Source organism: Melitaea cinxia, chromosome 18 (assembly GCF_905220565.1).
Source record: "Melitaea cinxia chromosome 18, ilMelCinx1.1, whole genome shotgun sequence".
NCBI lineage: Eukaryota > Metazoa > Arthropoda > Insecta > Lepidoptera > Nymphalidae > Melitaea > Melitaea cinxia.
Window position 1 is genome coordinate 14569919 of NC_059411.1, and position 20431 is coordinate 14590349.

The window sequence follows — 20431 nt, forward strand, 5'->3', positions numbered from 1 at the left end:
TTTTGATGATTTTTAATTTAATCGAAAGCAGATGTTTATCAGATACACATGAGTTCACGCTATTTTTGGCGTGAACTTGTGGAGGCCTCTATCCAGCAGTGGACTGTGATAGGCTGAAATAATTATGAGATGTTTATCATGCTGTCACATGTAATATTTAAATCTCATCGAGATCTGATTACAGTTTTTGGAGTAATCTTTGATAATGTATATACTTGAATATTTTTTCTACCTACGTTGTATTACTTGTCGATGTAATTGAAGTCGGTTTTTTTTTCGTTTGCCAGCAAACACAAGTATACTGTTGATGGTCTAGTCAAAAAGTTTTAAAACGTGTCAAATAGTGATAAAGCTCCTAGTCTAGAAAAAATGTCGAAGGATTTTTTAGCACGCATAAAATTGCAAAAGTTATTAACAAATTAAGTTGCAAAATACAAGTTATTTCATTTTTAGGTGTCCGTACACATAGAGTAAAACGGGACTTGAACTCTGATTACTAAGACTCCGCTGTCCGTACGTCTGTCCGTCTGTCGCCAGGCTGTATCTCATAAACCGTGATAATTAAACAGTTGAAATTATCACAGATGATGCATTTCTGTTGCTGTTATAACAACAAATACTAAAAAGTAGAATAAAATATTAACAAACGTCATTTTATGCTCGTTTTTGCTCGATATCGATAACGGCATCAGGTAAACGCTTGAAATGTTACAAACTATTTGGTTATATAATCACTTAAAAAATTAAAAAAATTAAGGAGGCTTACAACAAACGTGATTTTTTTGCCATTTTGATAGAAAATGGTACGGAATCCAGTTTTTTGGTGATAATTCCGAAACTATTATAATAATTAAGGAATTTAATATTTAAGGTATTTAAAAATAATAACCTTATAACTTATAACCTATAAGAGAATATTTTCCATAAAAAAACCTTACTCCGGGAGTTTCATGTCTATTATTTATAATATTAGTTTAATGCTGAAAATACGTCTCTGTGCGGTCGCTGTAGCACGCGCGCTGCTTCAAACAGAGAACGACCTACAAACATATTACAATTTTTTTGGAGTATTAAATATTAATTGAAAAATTAAAAAAAAAATATGGTGTATTCAAAATACTCAAATGAATGAATTCGTGTTGAAAAAATTTTTTTTAAAGTCCATGTCCCAACAAATAGGGCTATTGTTAATTAACAAAAAAAAATTCCCGACCTCCATCTTCATTGCAGATAATATAAAATATTTAAATATTGCTCTATAAATTTTTCGCATTTTGGAGCCTTTCTTGTACTATATATATATACAAAAAACGTTGCTCAAGTTTTCAAAATTCGTATATTTTGTTGATGATAATTTTTTGTTTACAAAAAAAAAGAAAGTCAATTCATTAAAAAAAATACTTTCTATTCGATTTCACGTTAATTTTTGAATAAAAATTCAAATTTTATGCTCCTTACATAATCCGCTAATTAAAAGTTTGTATCGGCTTATGTTCTTCAGTCGGGACATTCAATTATTATATTAATTAGAAGGAGTATCAAAATTAATTTTAATTTAGCTTTATATAATATTAAATTAACTTTCCATTGTATTATCTAAAAGTTGTCGGGATCGATGTAACATCAGTCTGTGATATTTGACAATGAAAATCACTTCGATACATCTATTTTCAATTGTCGTCAACGTTTGTATTCAGTCTCTTAATGTTGTTAATCGGTCTCAAACGCTACCTTTCGGAGTCTGTCCATAAGTGTCTGTACATCGCCATCTCTCGGACTTGGTTTTCCGGCTCTTTTCAAAGTACAAGTCTTAGAAAAGTATTTATAAAACATACGATAAAAATCGTAGATATTAAAATAATCATATATGCTTTGGCGTGATCTCTAACAATTACAGTTCGATGTTTAAAAAAAACATTTTCAATTCCCGCTTTGGGCAGATATTTTTTTATATATATTTTTTTTAATATTTATTTTTTTATTATATTTAAGACATTCTTTTTATTTTAAAAAGTACTAGAAATCATTTTACATACAAATGTGTACAAGAGTTTTTTGTATACAAGACAAAAAACGATGATAAAAAGCAATTCTTAAACTGTAATAAACTAGCAAAATAGTTTATGTAAACAGCTATACTCGTATATATTATATTGTTGCTGTTTTTATAAAAAAAATCCTTATTCTGTGTTGTGTGTTTTTGTGGGTCTTATTAACGAACCAAAATTATTATGTACCAAACTGCAGTAGATTAGATATTTAGACCTTGGATAAGCTTTATCGCTTCTTATATATACAGAAGTGGACTTTTTGCAGCAGTTTACCATTTACATGTTGTACCTTGTAGTCTTAAATATTATACGGTTGTACGAAATCTTTAACCATTCGACTCTTAGCTGATGTTATAGTTGAGTTATTATTTTTTTGACACAGATCCTCCAGTGGCGCAGATATCTTTGGTCGAACCGAAGGAAGCTCGTTTACTAAGAGAAGATGAAGATGCTCAACTGCTCTGTTCATCATACGCATCACCGCCTGCATATAACTTTACCTTCTACAAAGAAAGTGAGGTACGAAATATATTCGACGTTCTTATTTTGTGAAGATAATTATTTTCTACGTACAATATTTTAATAGACCTTTAAACTTATTTTTGAAATCCGATGACTACTATTACAGTCTTAGCATAGTAAAGCAATCAATCAATCAAAAATAGCTTTATTCAAATAGGCAAGAGCGCTTTCGAATCGTCATTTTACAAATTAAAACTTTAAAAATAAATCATTATTTTTGTAAAAGTGAAACTACCACCGTTTCGGAATGTAGATTCTGCAGAGAAGTCAAAACATAACCATTAAATTTTAATGTATAACGTCTTTACTAACACTAAAACAAAACTCACTAATTGAGAAGAAAAAATACTTTAAAATCAAACTTTTCAGACATTATAGAAACAGATCTTAAAACTGGTTAAAACTTAGAACATTAGCCGGCAATAATGTTACTTTCGATATACGAATATAAAAAGTTTTATTGAAAAAGTCGAATCAGAAAGTTAATAAGAACACTGGCGGTTAATAAGAAAATTTATACGTATAATTAATTGGCAACGTGAATGATGGCTCTTCGGGCATAATGAAGTTTATTTAGGTCCATATTACTTGCTTTTGTAACTTATAAATAAAACGTAGCAATAAACTTGGTAATTGAGATATTGGTATAATTTTACATTAAATTAATTATGTGATAACAATTAATAGCGTCGGTCCCGGTTGTATACCTGATAGCGATCGTAACATATAGTAGGAAACATATCCGCCAACCCGCATTGGAGCAGCGTGGTGGATTAAGCTCTGATCCTTCTCCTACATGAGGAAAAATCCCTATGCCCAGCAGTGAGATATTACAGGCTGAAGCGAATTAATAGCTAAATTTTGTCGTGTCCACAAGCTGAACTAATAATGATAAAACGTATTAACATAATCTATATTGATGGTCATATTCTGGAATAATTAACATACTTTGCCCTATTTTTAAATTTTCCTATATTATTATCGATTCACAATTACTTCCCCAATTGACACAAACAACAAAAGTATTAAACTATAAAAATAAATTTATTTACCAGAATTAGGCTATCTTGAATACGAGTAAATAAAAATATATATTATAAAATATAAATTTATTAAAGAAAATGAAGTCAAAGGAGTAAATAAAATATTTAGAATATATTCTTTTCTAATGTTTACGCGAATTTCAGTCATTATAACAAAATAACTTTGTAATATTAAATAATAAAATTAATGAAACAACCGCGATAAAATCCGAAAAATTTGTCGTTATCCGAAAAAGTTGCCTTTATCCGCTATCTTCTATAATATAAAAATGAGTCGCTGAATGTGTTGCTAAGCGCAAAACTCGAGAACGGTTGGACCGATTTGGCTAATTCTTTTTTTAAAATATTCCTTGAAGTACGAGGGTGGTTCTTACGGAGAGAAAAAATCTAAAAAAAAAAAATTTTTAGATTTCCTGAAAAAGTCTAAAAACAACACTTTTCTATACTCCCATACAAAAGATTTGTGATAATACTTAAAAGTCAATTTGAACTTTAATACCATACGATAAAGTTTGTGTTAAGCGATACGAAGTTCGCTGGGTCAGCTAGTATTTCAATAAAACACTTACTCATCAATGGTACCGTATTATCATATAATCCAAAAAAATGTATGTAATCCGTAAGTGAAACGATCAGTGGAATACACTGATGACACAATCTTCGGTTTTCGATTATGGTACCTAATTACAATCAAGTTGATGGCAAAAACTCATTGACAATACACATGGATATCCTTGGTCGCATTAGGCTTGTCAAGTCTTTTACATTTGCGATCTCGTGTTTACTATTATTGCGTCACATAACGTCTTCTGGGATACCCTGTATACGGAAATTCTCAAGGAAAAACTTTTAACTCATAATAATCCGAACAAATATGTTTTTGACAATATTAAATATTATATTAGTATCTAGAGTATTCAAAATGGAATTTCATACTAAATTATAATGAAACAAGTTTTCCGGATTTCATCACGGTTTATTGAAATTTTTAGATGCCCGACGTTTCGGATACTTCACAGCAACCAATGTCCCGCGGAAAACTCCGAAAAAGTTGTTTCATTTTTTCATACTACAATTTGATTGACTTTTATTGTGATAGAGAACTTTGTCAATTTTTTTTAATTCCTCAATGGTCAAGTTTCTAATAGTCTATAGCTTGGTCTATTGTCTGTTGAATCGATCAATTTTTGAATTTTATTAAGTACAATAAGTTGGGATTCAGATATCTAAAGAGTAGTAAAACTCATACAACATAGTTGAAGTCGATCACCGAATACAGTTACGAACACAGTAAAATCTAAGTAGCCATCACTATTTTATATTTTGAATAAAAATAAAATAGAGTTCTTTTAAAAAACTTGAAAGGATTACTTTAAATTACGCAGTGTATTACACTTTGCTTTAATAATAATAATAATAATAATAATAATAATAATAATAATAAGCCCCCCAAAATCCTACCTTACGCCCGAGTCGACCATCAGACCTCGTGGGGGGCGGGCAACGTATACAATGAAAACTTATACGGCCAACAAGGTTCAGGTAAACCCAGTAAAATGGAGAGTTTTATTAATGATGAACGTATAGAGCCGCTTCCCGGGGGTGAGCGCCGGGGCACGTTTGGAGCTGACGCTGGACGTGACAGCATGCAAACCGTCAGCGGCTCTTTGCTGAGCAGGCGGGCGAGAGCCGGGGGACCCGAAGATACTACAGCCGACCAACGGGGCGGGGAGGGGACGGATGATGTTTTGCAGAGTAGGGCTTCGCCTACAAACTCTGTCGGCTCATCTGCATTGACCACAAATAAAGCAGTAAGTGATGACAGAAGACGCAAGTGGTCAACAGAAGAGCTTGAAGAACTCATGTTCTGTTACTTCAAGGCTAGATCAGGAGGAGACGGGTACATAAATAGATTAGAAGAACTTTTTACAGCAAGAAACCCTGAAAATCCAAAAATCCTAAAATTTTACGGAAACACTTTAGCCAACCAAGCTCGTAGAGTTATCAAACAAAATGTTATTTCTCAAGAACTTCTCAACCGCATACAAAAAAGAGCTGAAGGAATAGTTATTACAGAAAACATAGATCATTTCTCAACACCAAGCCACATAGAACATACTCACATTCAAAGTGAGGAATCGGATATAACTCAAATACAAACACTACATGACCCACCATCTAACAACACACAAACTACATCCACAGAAAGAGCTGAAGAAATAGACCAGTTGACACGAAATATAGTAGTAGATGAGAATCGGGAACCAATAGTTTTACAATTCTTACAAACTTTAGCTGAAATTAAAGACATTCCCATTGAAGAACGGTTATTCCTACCTAAAGCTAAAATAAACAAAAGTTTCATCGAAAATCTAATCACACTCAATAAATACCTACCTAATCTACTAGTAACTAACAATAGTCTACGTGAAATGAACAACATATTGTACGCAACTGCTAAAACATTAATAGTAAACAATAATCAAAATCCGTATGCACCTACAATAGCCATAAAACCAAAGCGTGATCCACCTTGGAAAAAACGAATACAAATCAGAATAGAAAAACTAAGAAAAGAGCTAGGACAACTAATAGAGATAGAAAGAGGAATCAATACAAATAGAATGAGGAAAATCAGGGACAAATTATACACAAAACACAATATACGAAGTGAAAATGATCATAAGAATACAGCTGAAATCATCAAACAAAGAATCAAAGCACTAGCAGGAAGAATAAAAAGATACGAAGAAATGAATACAAAAAAAGAACAGAATAAATTTTTTGCCGAAAACGAACATAAGCTATACAGAAGCCTGGGAAGTAATACCGCAAAAGATATAAAAATACCGAGTAAAGAAAATGTAGAAGAATTCTGGAAATCGATCTTATCAAACCCTCAACCACACAACGCGGAAGCTAATTGGATTAAAGAAATAGAAACAATGTCAAACGAAGTAAATACAGTAGATTCAGTAGAGATTACAGAAGACCAAGTAAAATTTGCCTTACGTAGAATGCACAATTGGAAATCACCGGGCCTAGATCAAATTCAAAATTATTACATAAAATATCTGACCAACGTACACAAATACTTGGCCTCATTATTTACAAACATAGTCTCAGGAACAGAACCAGTAGAAGAGTGGTTCACGACAGGTAAAGTTATACTGGTACCTAAGAATGAAAACACCGAGGACCCGAAAAACTGGAGACCTATAGCGTGCTTACCAAGTATGTACAAACTTCTTACTTCTGTATTAGCCAACGTTCTATATAACCATTGCCACAAGAATAACATCATTTCAGAAGAACAAAGGGGATGCCGCCGTGGAGTCAGGGGTTGTAAAGATCACCTAATGGTCAATAAAGCTATATTAGAGGATGCACACCAATCCCAAAAGAATCTTAGTATGGCGTGGATAGACTATCGAAAGGCTTTTGATAGTGTTTCACACGAATGGCTTCTCAAGCTGCTTGATGTCTATAGATGTCCTCCTGTGAGTAAGAGATTTCTTATTTTAGCCATGCCATCCTGGCGAGTAATCATGACAGCCCGTGGCTCGCACGAGTCAATAACTACCGAACCGATTTATATCAGACGCGGCATTTTCCAGGGCGACTCCCTTTCTTCGTTATTGTTCTGCTTAGTATTAAACCCTCTTTCATTCGTACTCAATAAGTATGAAATGAAAGGCTACAAACTCAAAGATAGCATCTGGATTAATCATCTCTTATATATGGACGATCTCAAAATATATGCAAACAATAGAACCAATTTAAAAGTATTACTTGACAGTGTGGAGATATTTACAAGCGACATAGGTATGAAATTTGGTTTCGAGAAATGCAACGTATTACATTTAAATGCAGGACACAGAAACATAGCATTAGGTGGTGGGCACATACTTCTGAGTGGCGAAACTTTCAAACAACTTGCAATAGATGATAGGTATAAATATTTAGGAGTACATGAATCTGGAAAAATAGAACATAGCGTCATTAGAGAACAGATAAGTAAAGAATATTTAAAAAGAGTCAAAAAACTACTTAACACACACTTGAATTCCCGTAATCTCATCAAAGGTATAAACACGTACGCTGTTCCGGTTTTACTTTACTCTTTCGGTGTAATTAACTATAAAAACAGTGACCTAAAGAAAATAGATGTTAAGACTAGAAAACTACTAGCGATTAAAAAAGCACAACAACAGAAAGCAGAAGTAGAAAGACTGTACTTACCAATAAATCAGGGAGGAAGAGGGTTACTAAATGTGGAATACATGTATAAAACACAAATTGTTAAATACAAGCAATATCTAAAAGCAGAAAGCGATCACCTAATCAAAGCAATAGTACAGCATGATACAAGTAGGGATAGATATTCAATAATAAAGGAAGCACAAGAAATAGAAAGAGAACTACATCTACCTCAAGGAAATGCACTAACAGATGAAGAAATTAGGAAATCCACAGTAAATAGGCACAACGAAATATGAAGAAATAAACAGCTACATGGTCAATTTCCCAAAAAAGTCTTAGATCAAGGTAACATAGACAAGGAACTGTCATTTAAATGGATTAAGAAACAGCAGATATCTCCAAGCATCGAATCCTCAATATTTGCAATACAGGACCAAGCAATTATGACACGACAACACCAACGTGACATACTTAAGGAGCCAGTAGACGGCAAGTGTCGGCTGTGTGCAAGCAAAGATGAGACCACTCAGCACATAATATCTGGTTGTGAAAAACTGGCAGGGACCTATTATGTTAAACGACATAATAACCTTGTCCAGTACATCTACTGGTGCTTGGCTCGACACCATAAAATGGAAGTTTCTCACTTATGGTGGAAGGAAACACTGACTCAACCACAAGTAAAAGAAAATAACTCAGCCAAAATTATGTGGGAAATCCCTGTTCAAACTGATGTCACCATAACGCACAATAGACCGGATTTAATTTATACAAACAAAGATAATAACAAAACTTACCTAATAGATGTAACCGCACCGTCAGATTATAACATCGGAGCTAAAGAAATTGAAAAATTAAGCAAATACCACCTACTCAAAACTGAAATCAGCCGTTTGTGGAACACACAAACGGTTGTCATTCCAATAGTAATAGGAGCAACAGGAGTAGTAGCTAAAAGCATAAAAAAGTACTTAGAACAGCTAGATTCCAACATTGACGTTAGCATTCTTCAGAAACAAGCAGCCATACATACTACAATCATACTCAGTAAAGTACTTGGAGATACTGTTTTCGTACACAATATACAAGACCCACTTTCACAAAATACACAACTATCAGTAGATAGAGACACGCACCAATCACCAGACACACAGCAGTTAGCAGACACACCACACTCTCTCAACACAACTCATGAACCTAGCACAAACAATTTACAAAGACGAGGAAGAGGTAGAGGAAGGAAAAGAAATGGCGCGCAACGTGCGCGTATAGAATAGGAGGGATATAAATGCCTTTTTTCTCGTGGGTTACGAGACGGGGTATTTATTTAGACCGACATAAGTCGTGAAGGTTAGCCAACCATAATTTAATAATAATAATAATAATAATAATAACTTTTAAATATTTTTATTTGTCTTTTTTATAAATATATTTAAAAATGTATTCATAAGAAAATATATTGAATAAAAGAAATAATAATAATAAGTTTGAAGTCGTCTCACCAATGATTAACATTCAAGAATTAAAAAAAAAATCTAAGTATTAGAAAACATTCATAAACCAAAATATTGTGTCGATATAGTAAAATATAGTAAACCGACACGGCGTCTGTTTAATAAATAAATTTGTATTGTAGATTAATATTAACAACTTAAATTAAAAGTAAAACGTTGCTTATATTTTTAGTTTCAGCTTCGTAATTATTATTTTGTAATAAAACGATTAAGCTTGTCACAAGCTAATCGTTCAAAAACATTTTTTTTAAACTTTGTACATGTAAATAAATGAATTTCACATTTTCCACCGCTCACTACAGCCACTATCGCGGCTTAAAAGAGCTTTTCACGCAAATTGAAACTTAAGTCGATCAAACCCCACGTAATACTCGTGTAGCGTGACGCCATACGCTTAATGAGCCTTTAATTAGTACTTTGTGAAAATTCAATTTGTTATTTTGCTGGCAAAGAAAATAACTTTATAATAGTTTCATTAAAACTTCGTACCGTGTGAAATTAGTTTTTCAACGATGTAAATCATTTTAGGATTTATGTGAACTGGCTATGCAAGCCATTTCGACCGTGTGACACGACAGAATGCAATGAACGACTCAATTTCATATTTTTATACATTTTTGAAATTTAATCGTTTCGAACGTTTCGCTCAGGTTTATTGAAATTATACAAAGAAGTCACTGACACTTTTATTGCTTTAGTAACGCGAAATGTTTGTATAAAAGATGAGTATTATAATGAATATACTGTACTGTATGTTATTTATAATTATTAACAGTTTTATAAAAGATTAACTGCTGGGTATTTGCTAATTCCCCTCAAAATAAAGCTGCATTCAAAAATACTGCATTCAAGCAGTGTTGCGTTCTAGTGATCAGTATGGTGACTAAAGCTCCTGGGGGGATTGGGGGTAAGGTTGGCAACGCCCTTACGATTTTAGATAAACCTCATTCAACTCGCTGCTTAATGATTAATCACCAACATTAAAATAACGTTAATTTCCATAAAACAGTACGGATTTGGTTATATACTAAAAAAAATATAATAAAAAATAACTCAGATTCTATTTTTAAAATCATAACTATTAATATATTTTATTAAATTTAAAAAGTTTATATGCACTCAATAACTCATTAAATAAAGCTCACTTAACTCATTACATCCTACATACTCAGTCATTTAAATCCTCGTCAGTGAAAGTAAAATCTTGCTGATTATAATAATAATAATATTAATAATTTATTTATTTTGCAAGAATATGGTATACAAGTTGTCAAACATAGTTAGCCAACATATTCTACCGTTTTTCGGTGTGCAATTTTTTTTAATGTAACATAATATTTATATTATTTTCATTTATAAAATGTCAAAAAACAAAACAAATCATGTCAGTAAGAGAAAGAAAATAAATATGAATATGAATTAATAAACAGCAAAATCCATGTCACATATGGTCATTTAAGTAGTCATTAACATTATAATACAATTTATTTAACAGAAATTCATAAAAAAAACTTTTTTGAATACTATCAGTGGTAAATCCTTAAAGAGCCTGGTATTATGATTAGATTCTAAAATGAAACACACAATAAAACATATTATATGTAATAACAAAATAACAATTATTACACACTACTTACTGACTCAATTCTTAATTAAAATAACATCAACGGAAGTATAACTACGCAGATTGGCTTGTACATTATAACATAATTAATAAGTCTATTTGTAATAACAAAATTCTTTGATTTAAACTTCCCGTGACCGCAACGAATATGTAATTGGCGGTTCGTATTGTTTCGAATTTTAGATGAAAATCCATATAACAAGTTTTCGAATTTTACCACAGTGTATATTAATTATTCTCTATTTGAAAAATATGCTTGGAGATAATTACAACAATACTTTTTGGAGAATTTTTTTCGTTTAATGAAAACATGTCGCATTTTTAATTTAGTCTACTTTGTAGAATGGTTACACTTTTTTCTGAATATAGGCAGAAATGTTACCATTTAAAAGAAAAATTCTTCGTTTTTCCAGCATAATTGAGGTAGGGCACAGCAGGAAATTTCTTGCTCATAATACGGAGCAGCCCGACTGTGGTAGTACCTAGACCTTTCAGAAGACCACAGCTAAATAATACTGTTTTCAAGCAGTGTTGTGTTCCTGTGGTGAGTAAGATGACCAGAGCTCCTGGGGGGAATAGGGGATAGGGTTGGCAACGCGCTTGCAATGCTATAGTTGCAGGCATCTATAAGCTACGGTAATCGCTTACCATCAGATGAGCCGTACGCATGTAAAAAAAAAAAAACAAAAAAAAAATATCTACGAGTATCAAAAAAAAAAAAATTACACGTTATATCTTCGATTCTTAAACATAATGAAAAAAGGACGATTAGTAAATCAAGTATAGTCATTAGAAAGATATAAAATTTATTTAACATCATTCAGGATCATCTCATCCGTGATGACCCGATTGGAGGGATATCAGTGGAAGGCGACAAGCTGTATCTACGTGGTCTCAGAAGACATCACGCGTCAAGATATAGATGCCGAGCATGGAATTCAGAAGGAAGTGGCTTAAGTGAACCACTTAATCTTAATGTTTTATGTATGTATTTTGTCTATAATACTTTTTTATTGTCTACTCATTAAAAATATTGATTTATTTATTTATTCTAATAGTCTCTACGATTCTTATATAATATCTAATCTTATTACACTTTATTGTTCTTTTTATTAGATAATAAAATAACAATATCAATAGATTAGATTAGAACTTCTTGTTTAGCTTGAGTTAACTGGACGAATAATGTTTAAAATTATGTTTGCTTTTGTGCTAACTTTTTGAATTTGTTGATCAATTGGTCAGCTAAATTTAACTTACAAGTTTTTGTCAATAGTTTGCCTCTAATTGCCAAATTTCTAATTTAAATATTTTCTAGCTCGACCGGAATGTTCTGCTGGTAGTGTAGTGCAGCAGTTAGCGGGAGCTCCTGGAGGTGAAGTAAGAGCTAGATGTTCTGTCTCCGCACCTTCAGCTGGAGACGCTGGTCCTCTCAGATTCTACTGGACCTATAATGGAACAAAAGACGTCCTACCGGTACATTGCCATTTTTCTTTCTTTTGCGTATAATAAGTCAAAATAACGACAAGTATAAAATTTTACGTAAAGAAGTTAATTGTTGTTTATAAACTCATTGATCGACAAATAAGGATACTTTTCATACTAAAATATTGTTATTATTTTAGATACCCGCATCAAATGTTACTATGATGGGTGCTACAAGTACAGTCATTCACGGTCTGCCATCATTGGATGATGAAGAAGACTTAGGCTGGCTAGCTTGCTGGGCCAGTAATGACATTGGAAACCAGAGAGAACCGTGCTTGTTTAAGATAGTTCCTGCAGGTAACCTTGATAAAACAGTGTTCAAAGTTATGTCAAAACTATACTACGTACATTTTCTTATGATTATATATTGTTGTTTAAGATCATCTGTAATTTTTGCGTCTTTTATTGTTCCTACAGTTATATTTCTTTTAGCGCGTTAGGGAAAAATGGTGAGAGTAAAGCTTACCCTAAGCATAAGATTGTAAAAATATATAAATTTCTATATCTTACTATGAGTAATAACACAGGTAGTTAATTTTTGTATTTATAATTCCAACAGCGTTACCTGAAGCGCCGAGTAATTGCGAGATTGACGACGAGTTCCTTCACTGTGAGCCAGGACACGACGGCGGTTTGCCGCAGCGGTTTATACTGGAGGCGTTGGAGGTACGGCATCATGAGCGCATACCGGAAGACGAGTCCACCATGAACGATCAGGTAAGGTGGTGGTTTACATCTTATTGGTTGCTTCAGCAGTATCTATTGATGAAACTTTTTGTTTCTCTCTCTTTTTGTCTGACTCTTTTCCAATATGAACAAAGAGGCATTTGGCCGGTAGTACGTTATAGGCTTCACCCTTCAAACTTTACTAAACAAAAATAAAGTACGTGTTTTATATATACTTCAATAAAATGACATACAATAGTCCTAAAATTTTATTTTAGGGCATTTCTGGAAGAGGGCTTTCAGAAGCCGTTTACAGAGCTAGCAACGATGTGACGCCTCAGTTCGCTCTTGATGCCTTGTCACCAGGACGGTACACATTCCTAGTATATTCTGAAACGCCACGTGGAAGATCTCAACACCCAGCTGCTTTGCATAGTATTCCAATACGAACTTCAAATGATTTGGACATACCAGGTACAGAAAATAATTTCACTAAAACTAAATAATATAAATATTTGCCATATACATTTAAAGCATTCATCGGTTTATTTGATCTTGAACCAGACATAAAACAAACGTAATATGAAGAATAAAAGCATTTGTTGAAGTGCATAAAATACGAATTTAGAATTATTGTTGTGCTATCCTAAGTTTTTTTTAAGACTTTATTTTTTTGTAGGTTCACTACAAACTATGACTCCCTCACCGCCACAGACACCAGCAAACAGTGATAACAGTCTAGCACTTCTAATTGGAGCTTCATTAACATTGGTGATGCTCACTGTCCTTACCACTGTCTGTGTCACGCTCGTCATCATGTGCAAGAAGAGGCAACAACCACAAAGAGATCCAGAACAGAAGTAAGAATAAAACTATATATACATAATACATTGCAATTGAAGAGAAGTGAAAATATTCATTTGATGATCATTTATCTTAACTTTTAGTAATTCCAATTTTATAGAAATAACGCCTTGATGCAGTAGACACAGCAACTGACTGTGTGTTAGCAGTCACACTTCGATCCTTATATAATTATTTTATCTGTTTTTGTTAATACATTTTTGTGTACAAGAGGCTGTGTTTTTTATGGTCTTGATGCTTGTGCATTTGTGTTCTGTATATTTCCGGACTAAGATTCAAATATTGGTAGAAAAAATTGAGTCTACAATATTGATTTATTTATCCAACCTAAAATTAGTTCGTGTCATTCTTATTTGACCAAAGCCATAATTTTATTTCGAGTAAATAGACTGTTATTTTCTATATGACCATTATGCCTATTTATAGTACAATATTGCGGAGAAGCGTTGGCGTGTCTATGTATAGCGGATCATCAATATCATCAAGTATAGTACCAACAGTTGTGCTTAGAGGTCACAGGGGATCGAGAGTTCTAGCTGCTAGATGGTCGGGAGTTATTGAAGACGCACCACTCGCTGTACTTGCATTGGATACAAGACCACATGGTATGAATATGGTGTCAATTCACACTTCTAAAGTTAATTATCATACCATAGTAAAGTAAAAGTGAGATTGAAAATTTTCAGTACGAACGTGATAATATAAAAATGTTTGCGATTTTAGTACAATTGAAAAATTTGATTTAAAAAACTTACAAACCCAATTCATAATTTTTTGTTTACAAAATATTATGAGGCATGAATTGAAATAAATATTAAAGTAAAATCTTTACTTTCATGTCCTATTTTTCAGAAACTGTCTTCTTATAATCCAAAAACTATGCAAGAAATAATAAATATTTTAAAGTGAAAACTATCTATGTAACAATCCTGAAAATGTTTTTTTCAAAAACTGTCAGAAACTGAATTTTAATTCAAAAACAACTATAAATTTTTTATTTTATTTTTCTTTACAGCTGATGATTCAGGTCACAGCGATGGTGAAATACATGAAACAGATTTGACCGGAAACCTTGATGCCATGGAAACTCAAACAGACACCTGAAAACAATCTGATAAACTGATAAACCAATACAAAATTATGACACAATAATTGTAATAACGATGGAATAATATAATTCCGCGAAATCAGATTAACTTGATGAAGAGCTTAAAATGTTTTGCATATAAACAAGAGACTTAAACAATTCTAACATTTACTTTACTCTCTTGAAGTTATTCACGCGTTTTATTATTTTAAGCTTTGGAAAAATCAAAGAATTTTTGTGATGTGTATGCATGCAGTATTACGTATTAGTGATAATTTATATTAAGAGTGTTATTTACAGAATTGATAATTACGATTTTAGTTTTTTCTTTATTAAAAATAGAAGCCATGTCTGACATATCAAAGATTAATTTATCAAATACGGGTATTATTCTAGACAGTTCTATTCCTCTATCAATGTATTCTGTTAGTAATAGATTTACTTTTGTTAAACTCACCGACAGTAGCTTTATTTTTAGCCTTATCGTATTAATGTAAAATGAGTGATTGTATATAATGCGTTTTTATTATTATTAGATTTATTTCAAATTATCCTCTCAGGGGTGGCTCTCGCAAATATAGCGCCTATGTCCAATTAACCGTGAGCCTTCTTGAATAAAGACGCCAGTTTAAGAAAGCGAACAGCTTCAATTTGTTAAATCACAATCTGAAAGTTTCGGAATAAGGATTTATATATCGATATTTTCGATTTTAGGACCTAGTATGTGGATCTCGGCGCCTCTTAATACCCAGAGCCGCCCCTTTCTCCTTGCTGGGGTGCACCAGACCAAATGATAAGTAAAGTCGAATCTTCATCATCTTTGTAATTAATGAAAACCCGTAATAATTGTGACTTAATTACTACTTTTATTTATTTATTTGATATTATTAATCGTATTCGTTTATTTTAATTTTTTTGTTTATCAAATGATAGTAAATATAAGTTTTAATTTATAGGAAAATATATTATGTATTCAAATACCAAAGAACGATAAAAAATATGTGTAAATAGAATATTTCAACGTCATGGAATACTATTTATTACCGCCGAATATCGTATTTATAACAGATTTATAGCAGAAAATAATATTTATTAAGCCAATGAAAAAAATTAAAATACAAATACATTTGTATATAAAAACGGTGTAATAGAATGAGTCACGTCTATTTTCAACTAAAGCAAATATGATTATTTTTGCTTTTAAGTTATTTTTACAGCTGTCGATTCGTTCATTTTAGAATTAATCAGTTTCAACAAAACATTGCTATTGTCCGTAGACTGGAGTGTAGCGCCAGTGTGACAATAAGTTTCGTAATGTATTCAGAATTGCCTTTTTATAGGCTTTTTTCATACCTATAAGTAAAAGAATAAGCTGATATGATAAAATAAAAGAAAAACACTACAACTAATTAAAAAAAATATATTTAGACGCCAAAGACATATTTCTAAAATCTATCAAATCACTTAGACAAAGGTGCATTACTCATTCAGCCATCTCAACTGTCATAATATACCAATAACTGTGAAACAAACGTAAGAAATTACATGTGTATACGTTTTAGTATGACATTCAAATGTTATGATTGAAATAAACTTTATATTTTTAACAGTGTCTTTTATTTTTCATCTTCTATGTCTGTCTTTATTGCTACACATTTTATTGTAGGGTTATATTCGAGCTTACTTTTTAACATTTTTTAACTTCTTAAAGTTATTAATATAATAATATATATACTCATACATTATATATACTAATTACATTTGATGTAATAATAATCTGCCGTGTAGTTACGGCAGTAAAGAATATAGCCACTCCCTGTCTTCCCGTGGGTATCGTAAGAGGCGACTAATTGATAACAGAGTTCCACTACCACCTGGGAACTTAAAAAGCTGACCGATGGCAGGATAAGCATCCAACTGCTGGCGTTTTAAATGCGATAAAGCCAGCCCTGCGGTCACCCGCCTATCCAGCGTGGTAAGTATGGGCAAAACACATGAGTTCACGCCGTTTTTGGCGTAAACTTGGGAAGGCCTGTATCCAGCAGTGGACTGCGATAGGCTGAAGCGATAATAATAATATACTGTAGCGACTGTTGATGTATACTAAGTAGATAAATAAATAAATGAATAAAAAAAGTATAAATGGTTACATAGAAGATACCTACATAATTAGCGATATTTAGCAATAAGAACGCCTTGTTTAAGGATCTCATTGAAGAATTTAAAAGGGAACAAAATCAAAAATTTGAGAAGTTAACTGCAGCCGTTGACGAGATTAAAATGCAGAATAGCGAAATTCAAACGTCGGTTCAATTTTTATCTCAGAAGTATGACTCCATAATCGTTCAGATTGAAAATTTTGAAAGGGAGAGACAGCAACATCTTCATCAATTACAACTATTAGAGAACAGAATGGAAAATTATGAACGTTTGTCAAGGTCAACCTGCATTGAAATTAAAAATATTCCTGCAATTCCATCTGAAACGAAAGACAAACTGTTAAACACTGTTATTTCTGTGGGCAACAGCTTAAATGTCCCCTTTAAGTCGCATGAAGTTAAGGACGTCTTTCGCATCAACTCTCGGGACCCAAATACACGGACAGTTCTTGTAGATTTTACTGGAGTCTTGTTGAAAGAAAAAGTCATTCAGATGTACAGAAAGAGAAATAAGGAAAATGCCCGTTTAACTACCGATCAACTGAAATTACCAGGACCTTCCAAACCAGTTTTCATCTCTGAGAGTCTTACACCCTGGATGAAAAGGCTTTTCTTTCTTGCCCGTGACTTCGCCAAATTGAATCAATATTCACATTGTTGGATTTCAAATGGCAAGATATTATTAAGAAGGAAAGAAGGAGAAAAGCCTATAATTGTTAGAAATGAAGACGTTTTAACAGAACTAAAACCAAAACAGTGACTAGTAAATTTAAATATGTATACATTTTGCTTTGATGGTGTTTTAGTTTTTTTAATCTTAATGCTCTATAACCTTATTTTTTGTATTAATTTTGTTTGTTTTAAAGTTATTTTTTATATTACTTCGTGTTACTTTCAGCTTTGCATGATATTTACAATTTTTTTACACTTACTCACTTATACTCATACACCTTATTTATATATTAATTCACACATAAACAAGTACGCTACACTTAATATGTTGGTTCGTTTTACTAGTTTGAAGGTCGGGAATATATGTATAATCCCGGCCTTCTGTACTTGTGTTACAAACTTAATCAAGTTATGATTGACGGAAATATTGTTGAAGATATCGAAAATATTTTAGTTTCTGGATCGCAACTCTGTTCTCCTGAACAGTGTAACCAATCTCTGGCGAACGCTTTTGGATTAAAAATTATGCATGTTAATATACGTAGCATAGGCTGCAATTTTGACTCACTTCTAGTTTTGCTGATGAGGTTGGGTTATCAAATTGATATTTTAATTCTTTCCGAATGCTGGTTAAGTAAAACTCATACAATACCAGTTTTACCTGGTTTCAATTCTTTTAGGTCAGGTTTCTCTAATCAGAATGACGGTGTTGTTGCATACGTTAGAGACATATTGGAGTGTGAGGTTTCTGAGCCTGAGGTTAGTGATGCAAATTGTTTGATGATCAGGCTTTCGTCCACTCTTGCGGTGGTTGGTTTATATCGTTCTCCTTCCTTCCACGATATTAATTCTTTTTTAAATAGTTTGGACATGCTTTTGGCCTCATTAAACAAATTTAACACTTTGGTCGTTATTGGTGTTTTTAATATTAATATTAGCAAGTCGCCTCTTGATCCACATGCAGAGGAGTATTTAAATCATTGCGCTATGCATGGGTTGCTACCGGCCCACTTGTTTCCAACAAGAAAAGTTAACTGCCTGGACCATGTACTCATGCGAAGCAATAAGAAATCGGCTACATATGTAATGGATACCCCTTTTACCGATCATTGCCCCATACTAGTTTGCTGTGAAATGATTTACAAAAATACTACGGCTTCACGTTTTATATCCTATGTCGATGAATCAGCAACTCTGACTAAACTAAAGAAGACAGACTTTTCTTACATTTTAAACAGCACTGATCCAGAGGATGCGGCGAGGAGATTAGTACTGGCAATATCTTCTACCATACAGGACCATACTCGTATTATAACGCTCTCAGGCAGGAAGCGAATCATAAAACCCTGGATTACTCCTGGATTACTACGCTGCATACGACATCGTGATAAATTATACAAAAAAACTAAAAGTAATCCAAATGACATGACTGCCAGAATAATCTATACTCGTTACAGGAACTTCTGCAATAATTTGTTGAAGAAAATAAAGACTGACTTCGAAACTAACGAATTCCAGAAGGCTGGCAAAGATGTTAGGAGAACTTGGGCTGTTAATAAAAAAGTCACCAATATATCTAACGAAAATACTAACACATCAAGTCCTCTCATAAAATCATCTAATGACCCGATCGAGTCAGTAAACAAGGTTAACGAATTCTTCGCAAGTATAGGTAAAAATTTCGCTTCTGCCACTGGTAGCTTGGAGAATAAGCCTCAGCTTTACCTACCTTACATTGCATCAACTTTGGCGTCAACTTCGATGGTCTTGAATGAGACTGATGACGTAGAAGTCACAACCATCATCAATGGTCTTAAGAGCCATTCTGCTGTTGGATGGGACGGTATAACGACATCTTTACTTAAAAGCGCCGTGGACATTCTCTGACCTTCAATTACTAGGGTCTGTAATCTCTGCTTGTCTCAAGGAATATTCCCCAAAGTCTTCAAAACCGCCATTGTTCACCCAATATTTAAAAAAGGTTGTAAAGAATCTGTTACCAATTATAGACCTATTTCTGTTTTAAGTTCTCTATCAAAGATTCTTGAAAAACTTATTAATAAAAGACTCGTATCTTATTTAGAAAAATATAGCTTGCTTGCTTGTAACCAATATGGTTTTAGAGCTGGTAAATCTACAGAGGATGCGCTTATGACTTTGGTGGACGATGTGATTGGAAATATTGACGGTAAAAGGAGGACTCTGGGTATATTCTTGGACCTGTCTAAAGCGTTTGATACAGTTTCTCTTCCTTTTCTTCTTATTAAATTGGAAAAAATTGGCGTCAGGGGAATTGCTCTAAACCTACTGAAAAGCTATCTATCTGAAAGAACGCAAAGAGTTAAAATAAACAGTGTCATCAGTGATGAGGCGAATCTTACGTATGGAGTACCACAGGGTAGTATATTGGGTCCCACTCTTTTCTTGATATACGTAAATGACCTCTGTAATCTTAAAATACCAAACTGCAAAATTGTATCATATGCAGATGACACTGTTCTTCTCGTCCATGGTAAAAATTGGACTGAGACGCGTAAG

At 32.9% G+C, this 20431-nt stretch overlaps 1 protein-coding gene across 1 annotated transcript in view; it reads left to right on the forward strand.

Moving 5' to 3' along the window:
• The window catches only part of LOC123662149 (nephrin-like), a 153813-nt gene extending 138734 nt beyond the window's left edge, over positions 1–15079 (forward strand). Inside the window, exons 9-17 of the mRNA XM_045597033.1 lie at positions 2434–2570; positions 11782–11941; positions 12276–12433; positions 12583–12742; positions 13005–13162; positions 13390–13585; positions 13791–13971; positions 14402–14580; positions 14991–15079. Of these exons, the coding sequence (XP_045452989.1) occupies positions 2434–2570; positions 11782–11941; positions 12276–12433; positions 12583–12742; positions 13005–13162; positions 13390–13585; positions 13791–13971; positions 14402–14580; positions 14991–15079 (1418 nt within the window). The remainder of the gene's footprint in view (positions 1–2433; positions 2571–11781; positions 11942–12275; positions 12434–12582; positions 12743–13004; positions 13163–13389; positions 13586–13790; positions 13972–14401; positions 14581–14990) is intronic.
• The last annotated feature ends 5352 nt before the right edge of the window (positions 15080–20431 follow it).